This window comes from Furipterus horrens, unplaced genomic scaffold, assembly GCF_987537825.1.
Source record: "Furipterus horrens unplaced genomic scaffold, mFurHor1.1.pri manual_scaffold_2, whole genome shotgun sequence".
Classification (NCBI taxonomy): domain Eukaryota; kingdom Metazoa; phylum Chordata; class Mammalia; order Chiroptera; family Furipteridae; genus Furipterus; species Furipterus horrens.
The window spans coordinates 119,107,855-119,134,623 of NW_028327172.1; the positions used below are offsets into that span (position 1 = coordinate 119,107,855).

Sequence of the window (26,769 nt, forward strand, 5' to 3'; positions counted from 1 at the left end):
AAAATCATAAGAGTGGGTCCCTGCTCCAATCACTTTAGTGGAGTTATATGAAGAGACACCAGAGAGCTTGCTTGCTCTCTCCCTCTCTCCACCGCATGAGGACAAAGCAAGAAAACAGTCATCTACAATCCAAAAGATAGCCCTAATCTGATACCAATCCTCTACCAGTCTCCAGAACTGTGAGAATCTTCTGTTGTTTAAGCCATCCAGTCTATAGAATTTTGTTATAGCAGCCCATACCCACTGATACTCTATGAATGATATTGAAAACTCAAATAGTTTTTGCTAACTGTTTGACTATAAGTGCTATAATTTTCTTCACAACAAAAACAATGAACCTAAAAATGTAAGATTTTGATAATAGGAGATCATTACTGATTTTGAAGAAGAGATGTAAAAACGTCAAATACACTAAGATGTTTGGAGTTGTCAAAAGCTAAGAGTACAAATGACATAAAGAAAATACACATTTAGACCTCTTTTTTTTAAATGTCTAATGATGTGCCTGCATTGTTTCTTATTCAACTGATGCTCTCCTTTGGGTTATGGCAATGACAGCTGTGTGCTATTCCTAGAAAAGGGTACAGTACACTCAATGTTTTAACAGACTTTTTTTTGGTGAGAATAGGGGATAATAAACTAATGATGGAAGATGGTTGCTTGATAGCCAACTAGGGGAGGGAAAGTGGTTATTGCTTATTCATTACCATGAAACCACACTGGAGCATAATTGCAAGGTTCAAAAATTACAGAGTCCATGTGATCCAGCTGCCCACTGCATGATTCAAGGAATAAATGGGTGTAGTAGTACAAACACAAAGCAGCATTGTGTCCCTGCAAGGAAGTCTTAACCTACTTGGACTTCAAGTTCCTATAACTATAAAATAAGAGGAAAGGGGGAAGCTGCTGATAGGTACTTTACAAAGCCTTCTCAAAATTAATATTCTAAGATTTCCTAAAACTTGATATCTGTTAAACAGTTCTTTTCAGACTCCAATTGTGACCTGTTAGCAAGTCAGGAAGTTCGCTTACAGTCAGCATTTTGTAAGGAAGTAAAAAGCAATATAATAGAAATTACAGAATGTATCACACATAACTAGGATAAGTATTGCTTAATCAAATTTTATATAAGCCACACGTTACATATACCATGTACTTGTACACAGGGTCACAATGCAAGGTTTATCTTTTATGAGCTGGGTGAAAAGGGTGAAGGGATTAGGAAGTACAAATTAGCAAGTACAAAATAGTCAGAGGGATGTAAAGTACAGCACAGGGAATACAGTCAATAATATTGTCATAACTATGTATGGTGTCACAGGACACTGAGCCTCTTAGGGAGATCACTGTAAGTTATGTAAATGTCTAACCATTTTGCTGTATACCTGAAACTAATATACTATTGAATGTCAACTATAAGTGAAAATTTTAATTCTTTTAAATTTCAAAAAAAAATTTTTACTGTGAATGCTATAAAATGTTTGAAAGTCACTACCCTTAATGATGCCAAAATTGCCTGTTGTATATTCTTAAAGACACTCTCCTACATACAATTAGGAAAAGAAAGATAATCAAAGCAATGGATAATCAGGATTGTAAGATAGCTTACGGTCTTGATGAGCTGTGCAGCATCTGTGTGGAAATTTTGTTAGGGCAGGTACTCATGGATAAAAACACTTTTACAGTGGCAATAGCTCAATTCCAAGAAAAGACCAAGTAGGTGGAGAGATGACAAAACTCCAGACCTTGCCTTATGATATGAGAATGGGTATAGCTATCTACCAGCAAGTAGAATACAAAAAAATGTATACAGCAGTCAATTTTTGCTTTAGATAACTTTGATTTGATTTTATTGTTTTCTTTTTATCTTTTCACTCCCTTCACCTATTTCTCCTACTCTCTGATTCCTGCCTCTGGCAACCACCAGTCTGCTCTCTAGATATATGAAGTTGGTTTTGTTGTATTTGTTTTGTTTTAAAGTCTACATATTAGCAAGATCATATGGTATTTGTCATTTTCTGTCTTATTTCACTAAGCATAATGGATGTTAAATCTTACCATGTTATCACAAACGGTTAGATTTCAGTCTTCTTTATGACGGAGATTTATTCCATTGTATATATGTACCGCATCTTCTTTATCCATTCGTCCATCAGTGGACACTTAAGTTGCTTCCACATCTTGACTGCAGTGAACATGGAGGTGAATATATCTTTTCAAGTTAGTGTTTTTGCTTTCTTCAGATAAATATCCAGAAGTGGAATTGCTGGATAATATTGTAGTTGTATTCTTAATTTTTTGAGGAACCTCCATACTGTTTCTATAGTGGCTACACTAATTGACATTCCACAGTGCACAAGCATTCCCTTTCATCCACATCCTCACCAACACTTGTTATTTCTTGTCTTTCTGGTAATAGCCACTATGTGAGGTGACATCTCACTGTGGTTTTGATTTGCATTTCCTGATGGTTAAAGATTTGAATACCTTTCCATGTGCCTGTTAGCCGTGTGTATGTCTTCTTTGGAAAATATCTACTCAAATCTTCTGCCCATTTTTTAATCGGATTGTTTGGTTCTTTTTGTGGTCGACTTGTATGAGTTTTTCTCCCATTGAGTAGGTTGCTTTTTTATTTTGTTGATGGTGTCCTTTGCTGTGCAGAAGCTCTTTGGTTTGACGTAGTTTCTTTCTTTTCTTTTTCTTTTTTTTTAATTTTTTTTCTGTTGTTATTTTTGCTTTTGGTCTCATTAGATTCAAAAAATTATTGCCAAAACCTATGTCGAGGAGCTTACTACCTATGTTTTCTCCTAGGAGTTTTATGGTTTCAACTCTTAACATTAAATATGCAATCCATTTTGAGTTAATTTTTGTATATGGTGTATGATAGTGGTCAACTTTCACTCTTTTGCATATAGCTGTCCAGTTTTCCCAACACCGTTTATTAAAGAGAGTGTCCTATCCCCATTGTATATTCTTGGCTCCTTCATTATAAATTAATTGACTATATATCCATGGTTTTATTGCCAATGGAAGTGGGGTCATTGCGGTGTCACAAGGAAAGCATTCCAGGAGACCCACAAGGGAGGATGAGGTCCAGTGATAAGATTTATTTGTCGGCACCAGACACAAGATCAAAGAAGTTCCCCTGGGTTTCCATTGTCCCTCTCCGTCTTCCCAGCCATGAAAAAATTCTAATCTTGCCTTCATCAGGACAAAGATAGGACCAGTGTCCAGAGATTCTGTGCCATGCCAAGGCTAGTCCATATTAAAGTTTTGTCCAGCCCAGCCTTCATCATCATCCTGCTTGCTTAGCTTGTTTTCTGAGCTGCGCTTTGACTGGGGCCCATGTTTGGAGTCCACATGGCCACCGGGGCCACAGGCATCTACTGATCACACATGGCTGCTATAGAAAGAATGCACAAACAGCAAGGCAAGAGAGAAAGAAAAAGGGCTCTTTGTTAGCTGGGATTATGTTATCTCAGGCTTGGGAAGGACCAGGCACTTTTTCAAAATAACCAATCAACTTTCTGAGTTTTCACAGGCTTCTGAAGGGTCCAGCCCCTAACCAATCTATTCCTGAGATCCTCTGGAGTTTTGTCTCTCATCCAATCCAATCCCTTTCCCAAGCTAGAAGGACAGGCCTCAATGGTTGTCAGTTTGGCTCATACTGCTTATGTGCTTACCTCCCCCTTTAGTTTTCTATCCCTTCCCCCAGTCATCTGAGGGGAAGGATAAGTGGTTTCCAGGTAAGTGTGCAAAGCTGTAATTTCTTACAGAAGAAACTAGGCTTATGCTCCCTAGTTAATTCTGCTTAAGATCTGATTCCTTTTGTTCCCTTCCTTTAATAATATTTAGCTATCTATGCTAACAGTTCTATTTGTAGGCTATTTTTGTTCCATTGACACATGCATCTATTTTTATGCCAATATCATAATGTTTCAATTACTATAGCTTTGTAATATAGTCTGAAATCAGTGAGTGTGGTGCCTCCAGCTTTGTTCTTCTTTCTCAAAATTGTTTTGGCTACTCAATATTGTTAAAATGTTATGTTCATACTACCCAAAGCAATCTATAGATTCAATGCCCTATTAAAATTTTAATGGCATTTTCACTGAACTGTAAAAATTAATCCTAAAAGTTGTATGAAACCACAAAAAAAACTGATTCTTTCAAGCCACACACACGCAATATCTTTGCATTTATTTGTGTCTTCTTCAATTTCTTTCGTTAATGTCTTGTAGTTTTCAATATATGGATATTTCATCTCCTCGGTTAAATTTATTTCTAGGTATTTATTCTTTTTCATGTAATTGTAAATAGAATTGTTATTTTAACTTCTCTTTCTGATAGTTTGTTAGTAGTGCATAGAAATGCAACAGATTTTTGTGTACTGATATTTATTATGCTTTGATTTAACAAAGCTGAACCTGAAACAAAGAAAGCAGTTGTCTAAGAAAGGGCAGTGACTCCAAGAGGAGGGACAAACAGGATGAGGGCCTGAGTTGTGAGGGCAACAACAAAACCAGTAAAACCACTAAGGAAGTTCAAACATTCTCCCAAACATAGCCCTTCACCTCCAAAACAAACATGAATAAAATTTTAAGCTAGTAGGATCCACCAGACTCCTCTGAAAACAACTCAGAGTGATTGATTAGCCAGAATAGTGTGTGCCTTAAAAAAAAATTTTTTTTAACTTCATGAGCTTTCAACTTCTCCTTCCAATTTACATACTGAGCTTTTCTTCTCTCTGTTTTTATAACACTGCTATTCTCAAGAGGGCCCCTTGATGTTTGCTGTGGCATCTTGAGCTTTGTGCTATCAAGCAAACTCCAACTATCAGCTGCCCTAATGTTCAGTGGGTTGACTTTTTCTTAAAGACATTTTCTTAATTTTAAGTTAAATTACTATTTTTTTAGTTTCTTGCCACATTAAGGTGACTTAATTGGGCCATATATACACAACAACCAAAGTAAAGTAGTAGAAGAGGTGAGGGGGTTTATACACATATCATAAACAAGACTTCAAATTATATTCAAAATCATTTTAGCAAATAGTTCCGTAAATGTGTGTGTGTGTGTGTGTGTGTGTGTGTGTGTGTGTGTGTGTGCATGCTTCTTTCCATCCTCTTTCTTCCTCACCTATTCTGACTAGTCAAAAGTTGGGTTTGTGATTTTTTTGTTTGTTTGCTTTCTTCTTTTCCAGACATATTTTTGTGGGAATGAAGGAGGCTGGTACAGGGAGGGAAGGGAGGGATGAAAGTTGAATAATTAGGGCAAGTTCCTAACTCAACATTTTATACAGTTGAAATTTGCTTATAACAAATGCCAAGGAGATAAGCAAGGTTTAAAAGTGCATACCTTAGATAATGACACAGACTCTCTACCTGACTAAACTTTAGTCAGTCTCTCTAAGCCCTCTAAGCCTCAGCCTTGTATCTGTTCCTGCGGGGGGCCTACATTGCCCTGTTTTAGCAAGAATCCTGCTAGTCAGTTTAGAGAGAATCCCCCATCCTTGATATCTGATCAGCCTGGCCTGCTGTCAGCAAAAATCCTGTTAGGTCTGTTTAACCAAATTCCCCCTTACCTCTGAGGTTTCCTCTTAGTAATTTTCCATGCATTGCCTACACCCTGCTTCTGGGCTATAAATCTCTACTTGTCCTTGTTGTATTCAGAACTGAGCTTCATTCTATACTGAGGCCCCTTTCCCCTTATTGCAACATGTAGTTCTTAAATAAAATTTGTTTTTATTGCTTTAATTACTGTTAGGCTCTGGTTTTCTTTAACAATACCAAGCACAATAAGCATGGAATTATACTTCATATCACATAAATTCTTTCAACAAATATTCATTGAATCATAAAAGTCAGGGTATAATATTGAGGGGAGAAGTGGAAAGTGGGGGAAGCCAGAGGATGATACCAAGAACAAAATACAGTGGTCCTCCCTTATCCACAGGGGATACGCTCCAAGACCCCCGGCAGATGTCTAAATCCTCAGATAATACCGAACCCTATAGATACTATGTTTTTTTCATACATACACAACTATGATAAAGTTTAATTTATAAATTAGGCACAGTAGTAGATTAACAACTAATAATAAAATAGAACAATTTAAAACAGTACATTGCAATAAAAGTTATGTGAATGTGGTCTCTTCCAGCAAACTAGCATGAATTTCTTTTTTCTTCTTCACAGTTTTGCAGAGAAGAGATTCATTCTTACCATAGATCTTAGCAACCTCAGCATACAATTCTTTTTCTTCTCTTACTAAGTTGAAAATCTTTATCTTTTCATTTAAAGGAAGCTCTCTACAGCTCTTGGCATATCTGAACTGCTGGCATCACTGCTCTTGCACTTTGGGGCCATTAGTAAGTAAAATAGAAGTTACTTGGACACAGGTACATTGATACCATGCCAGTTGATCTGATAATCAAGAAGTCTACTAAGTGAATAATGGACAGGGAGCATATAAAGCATAGGTATGCTGGACAAAATGAAGTGAACCAAGGTTTTGCCATCTCCAAAACAGTGCCTTTCAGTATATTGATTTTATGCTGGTTATTAAGAAATAAAAGACTCAGAAAGAACCTTTGAGCCCCCCCCCCTTTTCCTGCCAAAGAGGTTCAGATAGAAAGGCCTGCTCCAGGAAGGGACTCAGGATGTTCACCTTAGCCATATTTGAATTGAGTCTGGTGCATGGCAGAGCTACCGGTAAAGTCTGATGGCTGCGTCAGCCCCTGGGTCCCAATGTCTCTGGGTGGCCTGGCAGGAATTTGCCTACTATGTGTGTGCCATTCTTCTTCAATTACCTGTGAATTAACCATTTTCACTTTTAACTTCTAAGATCTAGTTCCACCTTTTCTCTTTGTCCAAAATGACATACGTACCCAGCTTTTCCCCCACTGTCTTTTGAATTTTATGTTTATGTGAATTCCCTGTGTGTACATATGAAAATTTTATTTTCTCCTGTTAATCTGCTGTATGTTGTTTGAATTATTAGTCCAGCCAGACGAACTCAGAAAGTGGGAGTAAAAGTATATTTTTAGCCCCCACAAAAGGGATGATTCATGTCTACGGCAGGATGGAGTGGGATGGGAGAAGATTTCATTATGCTACTCAGAATGGCACACAATCCAAAACTTATAAATTGTTTATTTCTGGAATTTTCCATTTACCTTTTCTGGACCCCAGTTGACAATGGGTAACTGACACAGCAGTTAGGTGGGGACTGCTGTAGTACAAAGATAATACCTTCCATCAAGAAACCTAAATAATTGTGGCAGAAACAAATCAGATGCAACAACAGCTATAAAACCGGAGAGTAAGAGATGAATTCACAAAAGACATAATGATGAAGAACTTTGAGAGCTCATGTAAGGAAGACGCAGCATTCAGGGGAAATCATCAAAAACGACTCTGAGGTTAGAACTCTGGGAAAGTGGAAAGAGGATGTTGTTCCTGGTGTGATTACGGAACCCAGGAGGAGAAACACATGAAGAATGGTGGTCAGTTTAGTTTTAGACATTTTAGGTTGCAATGCCTGTGGGACACCAAATGAAAATGATGAGTGAAATTTCTCTGAGAAAGGTAGAGGCCAGGCATAAGGATGTGGCTTTCTTCTGTAAGGAGATAACAGCTGAGTGGGAGTGGAGGATATCGTCAGGATAGGATATAGAAAGAAGAGAAAAGATTTGGGAATACCTATACAGATGGGGAAAAAGGAAGTTTACAGTGTAAGTGAAACAGAGTTTATTCTTGTATTATTACTTATTAAGTATTGGATTATTTTTCGTATGAATAACTGTTAGCCCACATTTGCCGCATCCTGTATAATTTGTACAAAAGCAAGGAAAGGGAGCCAGAGAATGAGCCAGAGTGAGATAAGCCCAAAACATAAGAAATAACCTAAGCCGGTAAAATGTAGGCAATGATTATGGTTTTTGCCTGTCTGAGACCAATCCGCATCACCCACCAGCAGACCCCCTTAGTACATGGGAGCCTTGTATGTGATTTAATGGGGCTGCCCAAGGAACAAATGACCCAGACCTGTCCTCTCTCTGGTAGAGCTATTGAAGAAGTCTTTCCACTAGGATTGCTATGAGTCTGGGGTCTCCTTAGCCCATTTTTCTTTACCACGTCAGAGAAGGTGCACTGTAAGTAGAGGAAAGGCAGGTTTCCAATTCCATCACTAATTCCCTGGATACAGCTGTGCTTAAAGCTGGTTCTGCCCTTGAGTCTTCTGTTAGTTACTTGAGCCAATGAACTCCCTTTTTGACTTAAGCTAGCTAATTAAAGCTGTTTCCTTCACATTCAAATGAAAAAGTCTTGATTAATATATAACGTATTTAAGAGACATTTTAAAGCTAACAAATGCATCAAGCAGAACCCATGAAAAAACAAAAAGATAAATTTTTCCAATGTTTAAACCTTCTCCATTCTTCTTCCTTTTCTCAACACATGAGTTGTTTTCCCTACTTGGCTGTCTTGTCAAATGTCATCCATTAAATAATACAGAACAATAGGGCTATCTGATCCTGTGACCATTATGCCAATGTCTTCACACCACACCAGAAATGAAACATCATCCCATTCCAAAGTCACCCCAGAAGTGGTTTCAGATTCTGTTTTGCCATGTACTGTGCTGCTGTGGAAGTTAAGCAGTTCATGCTCCCAATAAGGACACTGCTGGGTGTGGCTGTGCTCTCTTCTGTGGAGGTACGAGGAAGGAGAAAATGCACCCTATGATGCATTTAGACTTGATAACAATCAAAATTGGAATAAAACAGCAAATCCAGTCAGTTTTCTAGGTTGCCAAGTAACTGAGCCACACATGAAATTATATTCCAAAGCCTATAGCCAGAGGAAGAAATGGGGTTGAAATCCAAGTCAGAAAGAGCCCCATCTACCCTCTTTCCTTTAGTGACTTCTCTACCCTGTTCTGTTACATCTGTTGTTTTTCAGCAAGGACCACAACTACCTTCTGGAATTTGCCATCCTTCCCCATACCTCAGGTAACTGATGGGCCTCCCATACTTTGAAGAAGAATCTATTCAAAGTCTTTATCTATTTTGCTGTCATAGAAGCCAGTTCCACTTCACCCTCACTCTCATTCATTTATTCATTCCTCAAACACAACTTGCTCACATCTTCTCTGGGCCAATAGTCTGATAGGTACAAGACTAAGACATAGTTCCATCTTCAATTAGCTCACCATTCAGTAGATAAAACATAGAGATACAAAACTGATAACTATAATATACAATGTGGTAAGTAAAATAATGAAAATATGTATAAGGTATTGTGAAGGAAAAGGGAAGAGGTCAAGGGAGGCTTTCTGAAGGAGGAGATACATGTGTTGGATCTTAACTAAAATGTTAGTTCAGTGCTTCTGATGGCTAAAGAGATGAAGCATAAGCCACAAAAACTAAGGCTGAAATCAGTAATGCAAGTACGTATGTGATTACTTGACAAATAAATTTTATAAAAAATAGTTAAAAGAATTCTGGGAAGCACACAAAAGCTATATGCTTAATACACACACACACACACACACACACACACACACACACACACACATATATAATCTCTTTTAATCCCCACATCAATTACTAAAGTACATTTTAGGAAAAAATTAGGATGAAGAAATCATATCTTATAAAAAGGTAAATTGTTCAAGATGAAACAACTTGTAAGTATTAAGGCAGAAATCAAAGCAGTGTCATCTTACGTTATCTGACTTCTAAGCCACTATACTTGCTGCTTTAGTCCTGTATTTTGATAGGTTGAACAATGAAAAGAACACAAATAGTGAAAGAGAGAACCATTTAGACCCTGGCAAGAAATGTAGTTGTTGCCCCTAATAGTGACTTGAGTCAGACAGTCAAATTACTCTTAGGCCATATTTATTAACCCACCCAAAGAGAAACCTCAAAAACAATCAAACATCAGTCAATTCAACCATCAGTCAAATTTCCTCACGATGGTGAGAATTAAAGAAATGCAAGATGGTTGTGATTCTTTGCCCCTCAATAAGCCCTCCTGTCCATCACCAGACAGAAATAGTAGACAGACACAACCACCACATTCAAGCAGCAGACAGCCTGACACGACCTTGCGCAACACCCTCTGCCACAAGCCCATGGCCGCTGACATTGCTGTGAAGAAGCCCAAAACAGGATCATCAGACTTACAGTATTTGAGTGTGTGCCATCTCGAATACTTTTCTTCCCTATTACTGTTTTAACCCCAGTGTTTTTGAAGCTCAAGCAGAAAAGCCAGCTTGTTGATTGATCCACCTGAGCTACTATCACATGAGATCAGTATGACTGGCCATGGATTGTTAGGGATGTATTAAGGAGAGGAAAAGGTAAAAATCCAAAATAATTATTTAATGAGAAAGAAACCTCTGTAATCCTGGAGAGCATATCTACCTTAGAATTTACTAATGCTAATACTAATAATATAATACCGTGTGCCTGGCACACAGTAAGACTCAGTAAATACTTATTAGATGAATTGATGAGTAAATGAATGAATGAACCCTTCAACTGGTCTTGAAAGTATTTTTCAAAATCAATTGCAAAACCAGTTTAAGATCATAGTAGTAACCTAAACAAAATTATGAAAAAGTAAAAGTAGTTAAGTGCAAAAAGTGAAGTCTGTACACATAAATAAGAGTGTTTCAAACATGGAATTGGCCAAAGATCACAAGAGAACAATTTAAATATTTAAATTTTAGAAGTTTAACATTTGAGAGGCCACTTCTGACCCTGAGACAGGTGAGTAGTCCCATTAATTCACCCATTTGGGGGTGCGTGAACAATGTCATGAAACTGGGGCTTTAAATGCTTCACACTGGCAACAGGCGCATACAAAGCAGGAGTGACTGAAGACATCACTTTGAGGTTTATACAAAATGGAATCTCCTAAACTCAGTAACAAGGAAATACAAATCTCCTTGATATTGCTCAATATACCTATACACCGAGTCACCTTCTGTTTTACCAAACTTCCCTTGAACGTTTTCACTCTTAACTTTCTCTTCAAAGTTTACTCATTATTACTTTACCAAGATAAAGCATAATTTTCTAAGGTTTGAGCAAAGAACATTCTGAAAAGATGATCTCCATACTTAACAGGTGGCTAATCACGTGATCCCAACACCATTTCCCGAGACTCATTTTTCCTTTAGGTTTCTAATGCTGTTTACTGAAGTCACTATGGTACTGGTCAATTTTTACCCACAAGGCACAGACGCACAGGTGCGCGTGCACACACACACATGCACACACACATTCACTCTCAAAACTCTTCCTTAAGAGCAGACAAAAGTGCCTTCCCAAGATATTATTTAAAGAGAAAGATGCCATTGTTAAGAGAAAAGGGATTATTATGAAACAATATGGACAGAATGACACCACTACTATAAGTAAGGTTAAATAAAATCTGGAGATCTGTGCTTTAAAATGTTAATGGTATTCATCTCTGGGTGATAAAATTATGGGTGACTTCTATTTTTTCCATTCTGTTCCTCTATATTTGCCAAAGTTTTAGAGAGTACATACATATTCTTGTTTCAATTAGAAAAATAAAGTTAAATAATCAGAAGGGAGGGTTAAATATCATGGAGGAAGGGTTAAATCTCTTATCTTGGTTCATCCAAACACAATAAAGACAAGTTGAAATTACTGTTTAATTTTACTAAAGAAAACAAAAAAATTTAAACTATTATACACTTTTTAAAAGAGGTGTACAAAGCTTTGTGACTTTACCATAGCTGTTGACAAGTTTCTCAGCCTTATTCCATTCCACATTCAGTTTCTCAAGGCCCTCTCACCCCTAAAAGCATGACATGGTGTCAGAGCGCCACAGTCTGGACTCTTGATTTCCCAACCCTGACCTGCCCCCAGGTGGCAAAGGCCACCCTCCTTTCTGTCACCTTGTCCTGTTTGTTGCCAAGACCAAAAGGCCTTTTCAGTCTTGCTGCTCACTGAGGGGCCCAACTCAGTGCCACTGGGGATAGGTGTGGAAGGCGTGCCACTTCAATGCAGGGCGGGGGCAGATGCCACCAGAAGTGAGCTCATCCTTCAGAGCCATCTCATCCCTGCACACAAGGAACTGCCTGTCCATCACAGGCCCAGCTTCTAAATGACTGTACAATTCTGTGGCTTCAAAAAACTGGTATCACTTCTACCTTGACATGTAGGCACTTGGACAACAGAGGAGGCATTTGGCTTTTTGGAAAATAGACCAGCCCCTCCATGGGATGATAGTCTTAAGTATGAGGAGCAACAGCGTAAAGAACATAGGTTTTGTTTCACTCTGTTTAATTTTTTTTAAGTTTTTTAATTTTTAAGTTGCATTTTCAATTACAGTTTACATTCAATAGTATTTTGAATTAGTTTCAGGTGTACAGCATAGTGATTAGACAATCACATACTTTACAAAGTGCTACCTCACCCTCAATAAATCTAGTACCCATCTTACACTATACATAGTTGTTACAATATTATTGACTATATTTCCTGGGCTGTACTTGGCATCCCCGTGATTATTTTGTAACTACCAACCTGTACTTCTTAAACCCTTAACCTTTTCCACCAGACTGCCAAATCCCTCTCCCCTCTGGCAACCACTAGTCTGTTCTCTGTCTCTGTCTCTATGAGTTTGTTTCTTTGTTTTGTTTTTTTCCTAAGGCTCCAAATTCAAGCCCTGCTTTCTCAAAAGGAGCATAGGTTTTGAAGTCCTGTCACCCTGGAGTGGAATCCTCACTCTGCTGCTTCTGAGCTACGACTTTGCATGAGGTCTGTAACCTAGCTGAGACTGGGTTTCCCCATGGGAAATCTGTGAGGTCAGAAGTGTTCATTGGGGTGGTGTATAAGAAAGCACTGAGCACAATGCCTGGCACATGATCAGTACACCATCAACGTTAGCTATCATTCCTGTCAGGCCAGGACCGGCTTCCTCTGCTAATGTTAAGGCCCTTCCCAGAACATTTACTTATAAGGCATTCATCCCAAGATTAGAAACAGAACCAGTGTTTAGTTTTTCTCATTAATATGTGTAGGTATAGAATATACCTAGATTCCGAGGTGCCTGCTCCTAAAGAAAACTGTAGTGCAACATGATTTGATATACAAACTCAATTACCTGGGTCAATAACATACATCCATTAACAAATGGGTCTGTGTGTCTCCTTGCAAGTATATGTACACTCTCTCCAGTGTTACACAGTCAGCAATTGAGCTCTTCACAGGCATGTTAAAGGAAGATGTACACCCTACACTGCCAGAAGAGAGAGAATTTCATTGGCAGAACCCTTTTAGAATAATAGTGAGAACAGGACTAAATGTTATAACACTAGACATGGTGTTTCTCTCATATCTGAAGTCTATGCATAGATGCAAGAACAAGTTGATTAATATGCCTTTCTCCAGGAAAACTTCAGGAGCTCAGAATTAGGAAAGCTATTGTTGCCAAAATATTTTCTCTGAAAAAAAATTCTTCGTATGAAAAAGAATAAAAGAAAAATTTATTCTATAAAAGAGAATTCATGTAATTCACAGGAAAATCCATCTTGTCACTAGTAGTAGAAATACATTTGGAACAGGCAAATGTTCAATCAATAAATATTTTTAAAACTGAACCAGAAAGGCAGAATTCTACAAAAGGAGGATTGACTGATTTGTCACTCTTCCATGAGGCATTTCCCAAACAGATCCCTTAACCTTCTAAACTAGCAGCACCTACTATCAATAGTATTCATTGAACAATTTATCACATACAGCCTCGTGAGATGTTTTATAGTATTTGTTTCCGTGACTATTTAACTACAGCAGTTATGCGCTGCATACTTTTCTCAAATTACCATTTTATTTTTTAATTAAATTATAAGCTCTCTGAGCACAAGGACCCATCATCATCAGTGTATTTTCTATAGTCAGCACTGTTTCCTTAATGTGACTAAGCAACGGAACTGGATAAACAGCTGATGATTAGTAACCTCTACCCATATTTCAAAATCTGAGATAATAGTTGTTCTGGCTACAGAGAGTGTAATTTTCTAGCCTGTAATTCAAAAAATCCACTATAGTACATGTTTGGGATTGCCTGAGGTTCTACCACTTGTTGTGTGACTGTAGTCAAGTTAGTTAACCTCTTCGTATCTCATTTTTCTCAGGTGCAAAATGAAGGTAATTATGGTACAATTATCATAACATTGTTTTTGAGTATCCAATATGATAATACAAATAAACTGGCTTAAAAAGTTATTTTACATAGAAAAAGACCAATAATCTCTTGCTATAATTATTTATGTTATGTATGAAGAGACCAGGTGACTCCTAGGTAGTAGGTAAAGGTGTAAGCTTGGAAGTTAGATGTGGCAAGAATGAAGAACATTTTCCTATACAGATCCCAATCATCCTGACATGGAGGCAAACTGAGCTTCTGACATCTGTTTAGATATAGGTTGGAACAAAACCAGCTCCATCTATGGATCCCAGATTTCATTTAATTTTTAAGTTCCATGCTGAGACCTTTGACCAACCACACTATCCTTAGCAAGCATATCAAAGCTTTCTGGTTGATGATGTTCTGTGTTCCTTAAAATGCAGCCATACATATTTTTGTTAGTAACACCTGAAATGGCATAACAACCAAAATAATATCAAACTGGTAATAGTGTCGATTATAAGCAATCATCTATCATAATACCACCAAGAGGTACTGGCCCTGGCACTATAGCATTCTTGTCAATTATTCGTACCCCAGTTATACTGTTAAAAAAAAAAAAGTACTGTAGCAGGTGTCTGTTAGTGAAAAATAATTTGCACAGACTATTGGGTCATCTTTGCTGCTCCAACTCAATCTTCCCCTAAGTAAATTGCCCTATAATAAATTCTGTTATATTCCATGGAGTGGCCTGCTTTGTTTTTTTTTTGTTTGAAGGTACCTTCTCCTTATGGTGGCCGTTACACCTTTTCTCCACCATCAGACAACATCCTAGTCAAATGATTTACGAGTATCCCTCGTTTTCCCAAAACATCTTGGAATCAATGATTGCACTGTGCACAGTCAACTTAAATGAGAATGATATAAGATCAGAACAGAGCCATTGTTTTTGAAGGAAAAGTGATGGAGACCTAAGGGCAACCTCACCTTTATGTCCCACCTTTATGTCCCATTCTTCCAGTTTCTCATCTGAACAAGAGATCTGGAAGGCATTCCTAGATTTACCCCCACCCTTTCGCAGAACATAAAAGACTGAAAAAGAACAAATGCTCTTTCTCTGCTCTGTTCACGGTCAGTGCTTCCCCAAACCTCCATCACTAATGCACTATTACCCCACCCCAGGAAAAAGTACAGTAGATAACAAGCACACAATGTATGTGTAATCACACACACACACACACACACACACACACATACATGCACACCTTCCATTTGCTACATACCATTAACTTGGCCATCCATTGAAACAAGCTAAGGGTTACCTCATTGCTTCCCTCTCTGGCATCACTGGGCCTGAAGCTGATGAAGAAGGTCTAACAATAGTTAAATGACCACAGCAGGGAAAAGATTGAAGCAGAAAATATTTATCTTGAGGCTCTTTTGCCTACTCTTCACCCATGCCTGCCCTTCCTGGAGAAGACAGAGCCTTTATGCTACCTCCTGACTGTCTCCAGATTCAAGTAATCATTACCTCTCACTCATGCAAACACTGCGGTTTTTCCCTTAGCTCCCATCCTAATCCACTCTAACACTTTTCATATTCTCATGAAGATAAATTTTCTGAAAACAGTGGTCTGATCTCATTCCATTTTTGTTTGTCATTCTTTGATAAGACATATCATTCTATCATGCATTATAGTTATATATGCCTATGCCATACCTCTCCCAATAAACTGTAAAGCTATGTGACAGCCCAAATTATCTTACTCATATTAAGCAATCTTCACTCATGCATTCAAAAAGTATATAATGAATACAGTATTCCCTCACTAATCGCGGGTATTACGTTCTAGACAACCCCCATCCCCCGCGATAGGTGAAAATCCGCAAAGTAGGAACCTTACATTTATTTTAGTATTTGTATATATTTTAAGGCTTTATAAACTCTTCCCACACACTTATAAACCATTCCCAGTCCCTTATTAACCTTTCCCACTCCCTTATTAACCTTTTCCACACTTTTATAAACACTAATTATGTTCTTAAACATATTCTACACTCTTAAGCCTATGTAACTTTAACAACATACATTTACAGTACTGCAAAATCCTGCGATATAGTGAAAAATCCACGATAAATAAATATAATATTTTTTTTAAATCCCCCAATACAGTGAGGCTGCGATAAGTGCACGGCAATATAGAGAGGGACTACTGTACATGTTAGGTACCAGGCAAGACACTAGCCCCTAGAGAGAAAAGTTAAGTCATTTCCTTCAATTTGTTTAAATCATAGTGGGAGGTAAGGAAGTGTGGAGGTTGCAGCCATATAAACAAAAAATCGTAATACATACTAAATTATTTACATATTATAATTACAACAGATAATATGTTAGAACCGCAAAGGCATTCATTCATATAGGATCACAGAGAAAGGGCTCTTACTAAACCCTTGAGCAGACCAATAAAGGTTTTCCAGAAAACCTTTAGACTTTATTGGTAATGTCTAAACCAATACATGAAGCATAAGCAGGTGTACGTGGAAAACCAGAAACTATAGGCAGTCCATTAAGACTGGAGTAGTGGCAAAGGACAAGGTTTGAGAAATATACAGGGACCAGGTCATGAAAGGGTAAGCTACATTAAAGTGTTTGAGGTTTATCTTGAAGGAATTTAATTGTTTTACTAAAATGAGTGATATGATCAGATTTGTACTTTAAAATGACCACTCCTATTACAGTACAGTAGTCATTCAAAATATTTGTTAAACACAGGAATAGCTAAGTGTCATTAGCATAATAAAATACTTTGCAGTTATTCAAAAAGAGAGAAAAAAACAGGTTATCAGTACTGACTGTGATGCCCTGGAAGGGTTTTATGGAGAAGTAGGGGCAAAAGAAAGTTGGGAAATTTAAAATGCAGGATTTTGAAAGAAGGGCAATTAAAGGAAGAGAAGAGCATTCCAGTTGGAAACATAGAGTGCAAGGAAGATAATAAGCTAAGAAGTGATTGAGAAAAATATAAGGTGTATTCACAGAAGAGTAAATAGTTTTGCTTATGAGTGCTAGGTCTGTATAGGTAGACTGCTCAGGGTCAACCTTGAGGTGCAGGACCTTGAATGCCAGCCTCAAGATCTAGACTTCTCCAGCACAGCAGCTTTGAAAGAAGAGAGGCGCATTCTAAGTATTGCTTTAGAGAGATTGAATATGAATTAAAAGAGGTTTACAAAAAAGGTTCAGTCAAGCAAGTGGAAATGAAAAAAAGATGCAAGAAATATGCTGCGAGATATGTATTGAAAGAAAAAGGAGAGTTAAGAGAGAGAAGCAAAGTGTGAAGTTGCATGATGGTGTGAAACAAAGATTGCCTCACAGACCAACCTACCACAGCCAGTCCCAGGCCTCCAACACCCCACTAACGCTCCCTGGCAGGCTGATTTATGCAAATCAGCTTAGTATGATAATTTAGAGAATGAGGATCTCCTTTTTTATTGAGCTATTTAATCAGCAATCAGCATCAACAGTAAAAACTTGGAGTGAAGTGTTTTGAAGAGGAAATGAAAAGAAAAGAACACTTGAAGAGAAAGGAACATCTGAATAAACAAGCACTGAAGCCATTTTTAAATCCCCTAAATTAATCACCCAATGAATGCATTCAGTTGGGGCTTCTCTGATCAGACTTACACCCTGTCGCCTCCCAGACCCAGTGGACTAAAAGAGCTCCCTCCTCTCACTGTTTGACTCACCTCTTCTACCTGCTCTTTATACCCTCATAACCATGAAGCAAAACAATAAACTCAATTGTTCCATTGTCACCAGTTTGAACTTAGGTCACTTTGATCTCCCAAAGCAACAAGTTAATTTAATACTACTTAGGAATACCTTTAAAATATTAGAAAATCTTCCAAATTCTCTAACAAACCTTCAGAGTACGGTATCCTATGACCTGAGAAAAGCTGACCTAAGAAATATTACAACCCTCATCCAAAGGAACAATGTCATTTGTAAATAGATCTCAGAAAAGAGTCAATAAATTCCTTATTCATAGAACTAAGTTCTATTTTCTCGGCTTTTTTTAAAGTCAGAAAATCAAGCTTCTCACAATAGGTCCATACATTGCTTATTCTACTTTGTTACAGGTGAGGAAACGCAAGTTGTATTTTTTAAGATATGCAGGTATTAATGGCCCTAAATTTTGCTCCAAATTGGGTGGTTCCTAACAGCAGATTAATAGATTCTTTTGGAATCTATTTCATTTTTATTGTCATTTTGTTTGATGATTATTGTTTTCATCAGGACTTTTTAGAACATCAGATTGCTGTTTGTCAGGCCTGGTTAAATAATAAATTGTCCTTGGCTTCCCTTTGTTTCCAAATTAATTATGGGCTTCTTCCTATCTCTTTCGGATGCCCACAGAGGTCACAATAAGTGCATTTAAATATGCAAACATGGGAATGAAAAGCAAGGTGTCAACATACATCTAATTTATTGATTGAGGAATGCTACTTACAAAAGGAGAAACGTGTTGCTCATAAACTTAAGCAATTTACCTAAATAATTTACACATATTTTCCAGTGTTTTTGCCAAGGAGTGGCTCAAGGAAGGGTCTTTCGTCTCTTTATAATTACTCAACACCTCCAGACACTGCGAGATAAGGAGATAACTTAAGTCAAAACAATATGTGGGCTACAGATATGCAGCTGCAAGTCAAGTCCCAGCTTCTTTCCCAGCATATGACCACTCCTACCTAGAAAAACCTTAGTCAGCTCAGCTGTTTCCCCCGCTTGAAGAGACTGCAACTAAACAGAAAATACTTAGGTAGTTGTTTCCTTTTCCCAAATATCAATATAACATGGGGGAATTTCAGTTTTGCCAACCTTCTTCTTAGACATTAAATCAAATGTTTAAAAATCACACTAGAGCTAAAACTACAGTTTATTAAAGAACCTCTTACATGAAACACAAAACCCTCCCTTCTAGTTAAAGGGCGTCATCCTCTGATACTCCACGGCATCACAAGTTCTTCTTCTTGAGTACAGTATGTTTTAATGGAGGTGAGATACTTCTAGCAAAAAGAATGTCCACCTATCTGTAATGTGCTTAGCAAGGAGTCCATCTCATTCAAGTTTCCTTAACTCTAATCTAAGATCAGATATATCAGGAGATGCTAAAGTTCCAAAAGTGGAGTACATATAGTATACAGCACTTCCCAAACATCTGGGACCACAAGCTCTTTTTTAACACAAACTAAGATAGGCCAGAAGTGACGAACAATATGGAAAATAGTGCATACTGCTATTCATCATCAGTTCTCTGGAACAAGAACAGAAGCGGGGAAAAAAATCAAGGCATTGATTAACATTTTCAAAAAGTGGGGAGGAGTTTGGGGAAGATGCAGAAAGCACACGTTGCCTACTCCAGAATTTTAAGAAAAAATATGTCTTATGTAAGTAACGATCTATAATATCCGTTTTGAAATTTATTAACAGGTATAATCTTCACTGCCCTGTGTACATAAGTCCCTTTGGGTCCAAATACCTCGTGTAACGTACACAGGAAACGCAGAACCACATTATTGCTACTTGGCAGCTATTATTCACCAAGCAACTGTTGAGAAGGACGGCATGTGAGCCGCTCGTTATTTCTGCTGGGAAGATTTAAGTACGCCATTCTTACCTTAAAAAAAAAAAAAAAAACTTTCTCTTCAGGTGCTTCCCGCCTTAACTACTTTAGAAACTTTTCTATAAAGTCGTATATTCTCAAGCGTGTCTGATGGCTCAGCTCATCAAGCATAAAGCTGCAATTTCTGGCTCCCTCAACCCCCACCAGCCCTTTAACCCCGGCTAAGGAGCCTGGTCTGGTGGAAATCAGGTGCCACCAGCCACCGCCTCATACTTGAAAGACATAACTAAATCGTTTCCCCCGCACTTTTCCCCGGTAAACAGCGTTCGGGTACAAACGGACGTCTAGGGACTGCGCAGCACTGCAGAGCCGCGGGCCGGCGCCGTACCTGGTTGAAGTGCAGCTGCGCCGGCTGAGGGGCGCCCTCCGCCCTGGCGGCTCCCAGCTGCTGGAGCAGGCGCCCGAGCTGCGCCGCGGACAGGCTTCGATTCGCGCCGAAGACGCTCAGCACATCCTCGCTGAAGGCGAGCTCGGGCCCTGCCGCCGCCCCTCCGAGGCCCGCCGCTGCCAACAGCAAGATCCCGGCCACGGCCTGGCCGGGGGCCATCCTGGCCGGAGCTGTCCCTTGCGGGCCCAAAGCGGGCTGAGGCGCACGGGGACGCGCCGGGTGCACCGGCGTTGGTGCCCAAGGGCGCGCGGGTCAGGCTTCAAAGCCCGTCCGAGTCAGCGGTGGCACGGCGCGCCCGTGGTCCTCCGGCGCCTTCGAAAGAGCAGCAGCCGGCGACCTGCGGAGCATTGAAGTAGCGGTGCAGCCGGGGGTGGGGGAGCGATAGGCAGAGCGGGCTCCCGGTCCTTCTGGAGAGCCTGAGATAAAGAGGACAAAGGGAGACAGATAAAGGCCACTGGGTCACCAGCCGCCCGGACCCGGGAGCACGGCGTGGCCGGAGCCCTCGAACGCCAGGCCGGGCATGGGGCCAACTGCCCCGTAGCCGGGTTTGCAAACGTCCCAGGATTTGCTTCCAGTGTGGTAACACAGGCTCCTCCCGGACAGAAAGCCCTACACCACCGCCAGTTCTTAAGACCTGAAACTGCACTCTCTGTGGAACCCCATCACTTCTTCCTGTCTTTCTGCCGAACTCCCTCAAAGCGAACTTAAGAGGTATGAGACTTGCAGTCCCTTTCGGCGTCTTGGGATTTGCGCTTCTAAACGGGACCTTCCCTATCCCTGATCTTTGCTCTAAGCAAGCGAGTAGGAAGGACTAGGTTAGCCTGTGACCTCTCACCTTGCCTGTCTGCCTGTTTGTTTCTGTCCCGCCCTGCACCCTTTCAGATAAGAAGAGGATGACCCTGTCCCCGCCTCTGCAGCACGTGGTGACACACTCCCCCACTCCTGAACTCCCGCGCGCGTCCACGCCGGGGCGCCGAGCCGCTGGCCTTTCCTCTTCTATTCCGCGCATTCCCAGCCTCAGCCCCGCCAACTCTCCATCCCTCCACACACACACACACACACACACACACACACACACACACACACACACACCACCACCACCACCACCCAAGGGTGTTACCTTAATAACACCTCCATGTCGGTGTCCCCTAGCCTCCTTTCTGCTTCTTTCTGTGGTCTCTTTGTTACCTTGATGAAAACAGCTTCCTGGAATAGTCTGGAACTCCTTGCACTATGTAAGGTATTAGCAGGGTTTTTTTTTTTTTTTTTTTTTTTTTTTTGTCGTCTTAAACTCAAAAGAGAAAAAGGAAACGAAATCTGTAGCGCGGTGGTAGACTCACTGAGCCAGCATTGCCCAAACCGGCCCTTCCTGACGCCGCACGGGATATCCGCAGATTAAAATGAATGTTTGTTCAGATGAGGATCCAAGAAAAGCTGATTTAGGTATGAAGTCAACAAGTTTGTGTCAAGTGAATGTGGTGTTTGGGATCAAAGGTTGTGTCTGGTGGAAGTAATTCTCCAGAAATAAAGTGAAACCATGATTCACTGTTACATGCCTAAGAACAATAAGAATCCAAAGTGTTCTTGCCTTTCATGGGTTAAGTTCACAACCTCCTAAAACACGTCCATTTTAAAAAAACAAACAAACAACAACAACAAAACTACTAAATCCAAACAAAGGCAAGGAGATGGGGAAGAAGAAGGAATCTGATCTCCTATGAATATTTAGATAAATCCCATAAGACAGAGACAGGGGAGAAAATTCAAGAAGGATGAGGATCCAGTTGGACCAACTGAAGGGCTGCCACATGGAGAAGGTTTATTGTGTTCTAACTACAGCAGGCAGAAGGCAGCAGGAACAGGGCAAACTCACCAAGGGGAAGGTTTCTGCAGGGTATCAGCACAACTGCTTTGGGGAGCAGTAATTTCCCATTTTTGAAAGCGATTCAAACTGAGGCCTATGTTCTCTCCCTCCTTGGAGGGAGAACAGCGAAATTACTTTGATGATGTGTCCCTTCCAATTATAAATCTGTATATTTGTTATTTTATGGAATTACATTGATGCAAAAAGGGCAATTATGTCATTCAAGAGCCAGAAGTAAGTTCATGTCACCTTTAAGCTCTTGAATTACACACCTAATAGGACTCTTCAAGATTTTTATTGGAAATATCATAATAACTATGTATGGTGCCTGGTGGGTACTTGAAATATTAAGGGAAACACTTTGTAAAGTATATGATTGTGTAACCACTATGCTGTACACCTGAATCTAATAATACAAAATAATACTGAATGAAAACTGTAATCAAAAATAAAAATATTAAAAGAAGTTATTTTCCAACTTAATTGTAAAAAAAAAAAATGTTTGGAAAGTGGAGCATTATACTGCTCACTTAGTGATGCCCAGAGCACAAGTAGCATACTAAGAACTCTGACAAGTCCTACAACAATAAAATCTCCTTATCTTTCTTTAATCCAGAATTTCAAATTTTTGTTTTCAGGAATCAAGCCAGAAAATCAGATGTTTGCTGAGCCAACTGATGAGGGCAGACCTACTTCAGCAACATGGTGCTGGACGCAAAGCCCTAAGAAAATGTTTGGTGTTACCATGAGCAAAGACAAATTACTTTCTCAAAACAATAACAAGGGTAGTAAGGGCTTTGACATGAGAAAATGCACATTTCAGTGCCTGTGGTGTGGAACCGGAAGTATGCAAAAACATTTATGAAACTTTAAAAAAATGTAAATTAGATTATGGAATAATATATTCTTTATGTTTCTTGGGGACAAGGATTTGATATTTATTTATGTAATATAGTTTGTTTACAAAATTGAGATTATTTAACTACATAGTAAACGTTATTGATTTTCAAAAAAATTTACTGGATTCTTAAATATAGTTTGTTGCTTGTTTTTTGTTTTGATCTCAGTGACTCAAGGTGATTCTTGGTAATTAATGAAAGCTCTAGATCAGCGATTTTCAACCTTATTTATCTCATGGCACACATAAACTAATTATCAAAATTCTTCAGCAATCTGACAAAAAAAATGTTATAATTTTGATTCATTCACACCCAACAGCTATTGTTGTGCTGGCTGTTGTCATTTTGGGGGGAGGGAGGATTTTTCTTTCTTTCTGATCCTTTTCCAAGGATATGTTTTTATTGATTTTAGAGAGAAAGGAAGGAAGAGAGAGTGACAGAGAAAAACATCGGTCGGTTGGATAGAACCCTCAACCTAGGTATGTGTTCTGACCAGGGATCAAACCTGCAGCCCTTTGGTGCACTGGACAATGCTCCAACCAACTGAGCCACCTGATCAGGGCCTTTTATTTTTTAATTGAATTTATTGGAGTGACATTGGTTAATAAAATTATATAGGTTTCAGGTCTACACTTCTATAATACATCATCTGTATATTGTATTGTATGTTCACCACCCCAAGTCAAGTCTCCTTTCATCACCATTTATCCATCCTTACCTCCTTCTGCTTCCTCCATCTCCCCTCCCTCTAGCAATCACCATACTGTTGTCTGTGGGTTGTCATTTTTTATTTCACAATCTAAGGGAAAAGAGGTCGTATCCATGACTAAACAGTCAGGTAATGCCTGTTGTAAAAATTCTGTGGCACACCAATGTGCCATGCACACCTGTTGAAAATGGCTGCTCTAGATGTTTCACCTACACCCAACAAGTTGTTCATTCCCAGCTTGAACAGTAACATTGATAACGCTGGATTTTTAACAAATGTGGGGGGGTTTTAAAAAAATTTTATTTATCAACCGTTCGCATCTGTGTATGCACATTTTGCCAACCCGTGAACCCCATGAGACAATAAACAGGAAAGTAAGTAATAATCAACCTGCTTGGGAACCTTACCAAAGAGTTAAAGTAATGTGAACATGCAATTAAGAGGAACTATTCAAAACTCTACCTACTAATGTTGATGTAAGAAAAGGTCAAACCAATAAATAATTTTTAGTTCATTTAAGCCAAAACTTACAGCAATTCCCAGGAAACAAGATATTAATTGCTCTGGAATGTAACAGTTTTGCAATTCCTTTTATGCATTTGAAATCAAGGAGGAAATGTTAAGGAAGATTACAAGGAGGTGGGAGAAAGCAAGGTAGGGATGAGATTACTGAATAGTTACGATTATGCAAACTCTTGAAGGTGGTCATGTTTTAAAAGGAGGAGTCTTAAGAAAAGAGGCATCAAGGGTGTGTTAACCTAGACACACAGAAATAATGGACAGGGCTTGCTTAAGGCAAATAAGCCTTTTTCTAAAGAAGTTACAGGCCTGGCCTTAGCCAAGTGTCTGTTGGTTGGACCAAGACCTTGACTTCCCACGATGACCTGCCCAATTAGGGATTTATGATCTTCCATAGAACCCTTTTTTCGTCCACACTAATAAATTATTGTTGTTAGTAACTACCAAATTGCTAAGGCTAATTTCCAGATATTCCACTCTAATAAAATATGGTCACCAAAGTACTCTTCAGACAATGTTTTAGGACCCAAATATGGCATCTTGTTAGCAATCTCACTACTAAAGAAAAAGACTTCCAATTTAAAATATAAGGTGAATATGTACAGGCTATCTTTTTTCTCAGAAATTTTTCTTAAAGGTCAAATAATTTTAAATGATAATAATGAAGAGAACACTGGCCAGCATGTTGAAAAATAGCCTTTCTCTTTCCATGTCACCTGGGAAACTAGGGAAACTCATGTGACTTATCCAGAATGCAATTCCCTCATCTATAAAAGAAGAAAATTGGATGAGAAGAACAAATATCCACTTCAGCCTTTTTATTTCTAAATGTCTAATTTGGTAGTGATTTATCAAATAAAAACATGAAACAATCAGAACAGAAATGAAAGTTCAATCCTCCAATGGAAAGGGCATTTAATGTCAAATGTTACTTTTTCTAACAGCTTCAAATGTTTCTCAGTCCCAGTCTTTTACTATTGCAAACAAGGAGCAAATTCGCCTCTTTAAACTTCCTCATGCCTTCCTTTCCTATGGGAGGATTAATAAGCAAAACTAAGAGATGGCATGTCCCTTTCCTTCTTCCCCCTTTTTTCTCCTTTTCTACCTTCTAGTCCTAAAACCATTAGGTGGAGCATAGCACAATAAATGTATATGTGCAGAGGGCAGTCATAGTGACCCAATGAGGGGTGTTGGAGCCTACACCAGGAAATAAGGGTATCTAGTAAGAAGAAAACTTAGTCTGGGCAGTTAGAACCCAAGTAGGGTGGCAAAGGTGTCCAGAGTGCAGAGGGAACATGGAAAATCACCCCTGCATCTCTAATGATGTAAGAGTGTGCATGTGCACCCCAGTACAGAATGTCAGCCCCCAGCTGTGAAAAGGGGAGCATACTTCCCCACATGGTTTGTGAAAGCTCAAATTGGAGGAGGAGGGAGACCACGCAAAGCAATGGCCTTGCTGTGGAGCAAAGACTGGAGGGCATCCATGGGTCAAGAGTGAAGAGAGAGTCTGGTGTGGACAGTCAGAGCCTGGGTGGGTGAGGAAGGCACCCCTGCTTGGTGGCGGCCCTGCGCAGAATGTCAGAGGTGGACAAGGGTGAGAAGGGAGGCCCTGCTGAGGTACCGGAGCCTGTGCAGTGAGGTGGGCATCTGACATGTGGTGTGACAGCGTGAGTTAAATAGGAACTACACTTTTGGTCATTCGGTTTCTGGCACATCGCTAAAACCCTTGGAATTTCCTGCGTTAAAAAAGGGTAATGCTAATGAGGTGACTTTTGGACAGACCAGAGGATGGGAGCTGGTTGCCAGGAGCCATGTAATTATAGAGTTGGAAATTTCAGTCACTCTCCCACCCCGCAACACCCTTCCACCCCTGACCTCTGAAAGGAAGAAGAGGCTGGAAGTTGAATTATTCACCAATGGCAAATGAGTTAATCAGCCATGCCTAACCCAAAAGGACTGCTTCTGGAGTGCTTCTGGGTTAGTGAACACATGGAGATTTATGGAGAGCAGTCAGAGAAAGCACGGACGCTCTGTGTCTCTTCCCCATGCTTGCCCTCAGCATCTCTCCCATCTGGTCGGTCCTCAGTCATATCTCTAATCTATAGCCATCAGTCAGAAGTATAAGTGACAACTTGGACTTTGTGACTGGCATTTGAAAGGAGAGCCATTCTTTCTTGGAAGACTGAGCCCTTCAACTGGGATCTGAGGCTATATCCAGATAGGTAGTGTCAGACTAGAGTTCAGTTGTAGGACACCCAGCTGGTGTGTGATACTTGCTTTAAGCATGTGGAAACCTCCCCATATATTGAAATTTTGGTGCAGAATAATAAAGTATCAGGAGCCAAGAGGAGAAGTGGGGAATCAGGAGATGACATCAAAATAGAAGATGAGTTATACATAGGGAATTCTTTAAATAAGCAAATGTATTATAGACAATAGTGGTCAGTTTTCACACTTTGGGGGAAGGTTGTTGCAAACATGAAGAGGGAGAAAACTAGAATGAGTTCAAGGTGTTAAGTTAGAATTGGAGATATCAGTG

At 39.4% G+C, this 26,769-nt stretch overlaps 1 protein-coding gene across 2 annotated transcripts in view; it reads right to left on the reverse strand.

Annotated features, from left to right (window-relative positions):
• The window catches only part of SLC39A8 (solute carrier family 39 member 8), a 74,339-nt gene extending 53,206 nt beyond the window's left edge, over window positions 1–21,133 (reverse strand). Inside the window, exons 1-2 of one of the 2 annotated variants that reach the window (XM_090266344.1) lie at window positions 21,075–21,133; window positions 20,180–20,655 (exon numbers count right to left, since the gene is read on the reverse strand). In XM_090266344.1, coding sequence (XP_090122470.1) covers window positions 20,180–20,398 — 219 coding nt within the window. In that variant the 5' untranslated portion in view covers window positions 20,399–20,655; window positions 21,075–21,133. Of the gene's footprint in view, window positions 1–20,179; window positions 21,022–21,074 lie in introns of those variants that run through there. The other variant, XM_090266343.1, reaches the window with a different exon arrangement.
• Between the last annotated feature and the right edge of the window lie 5,636 nt (window positions 21,134–26,769).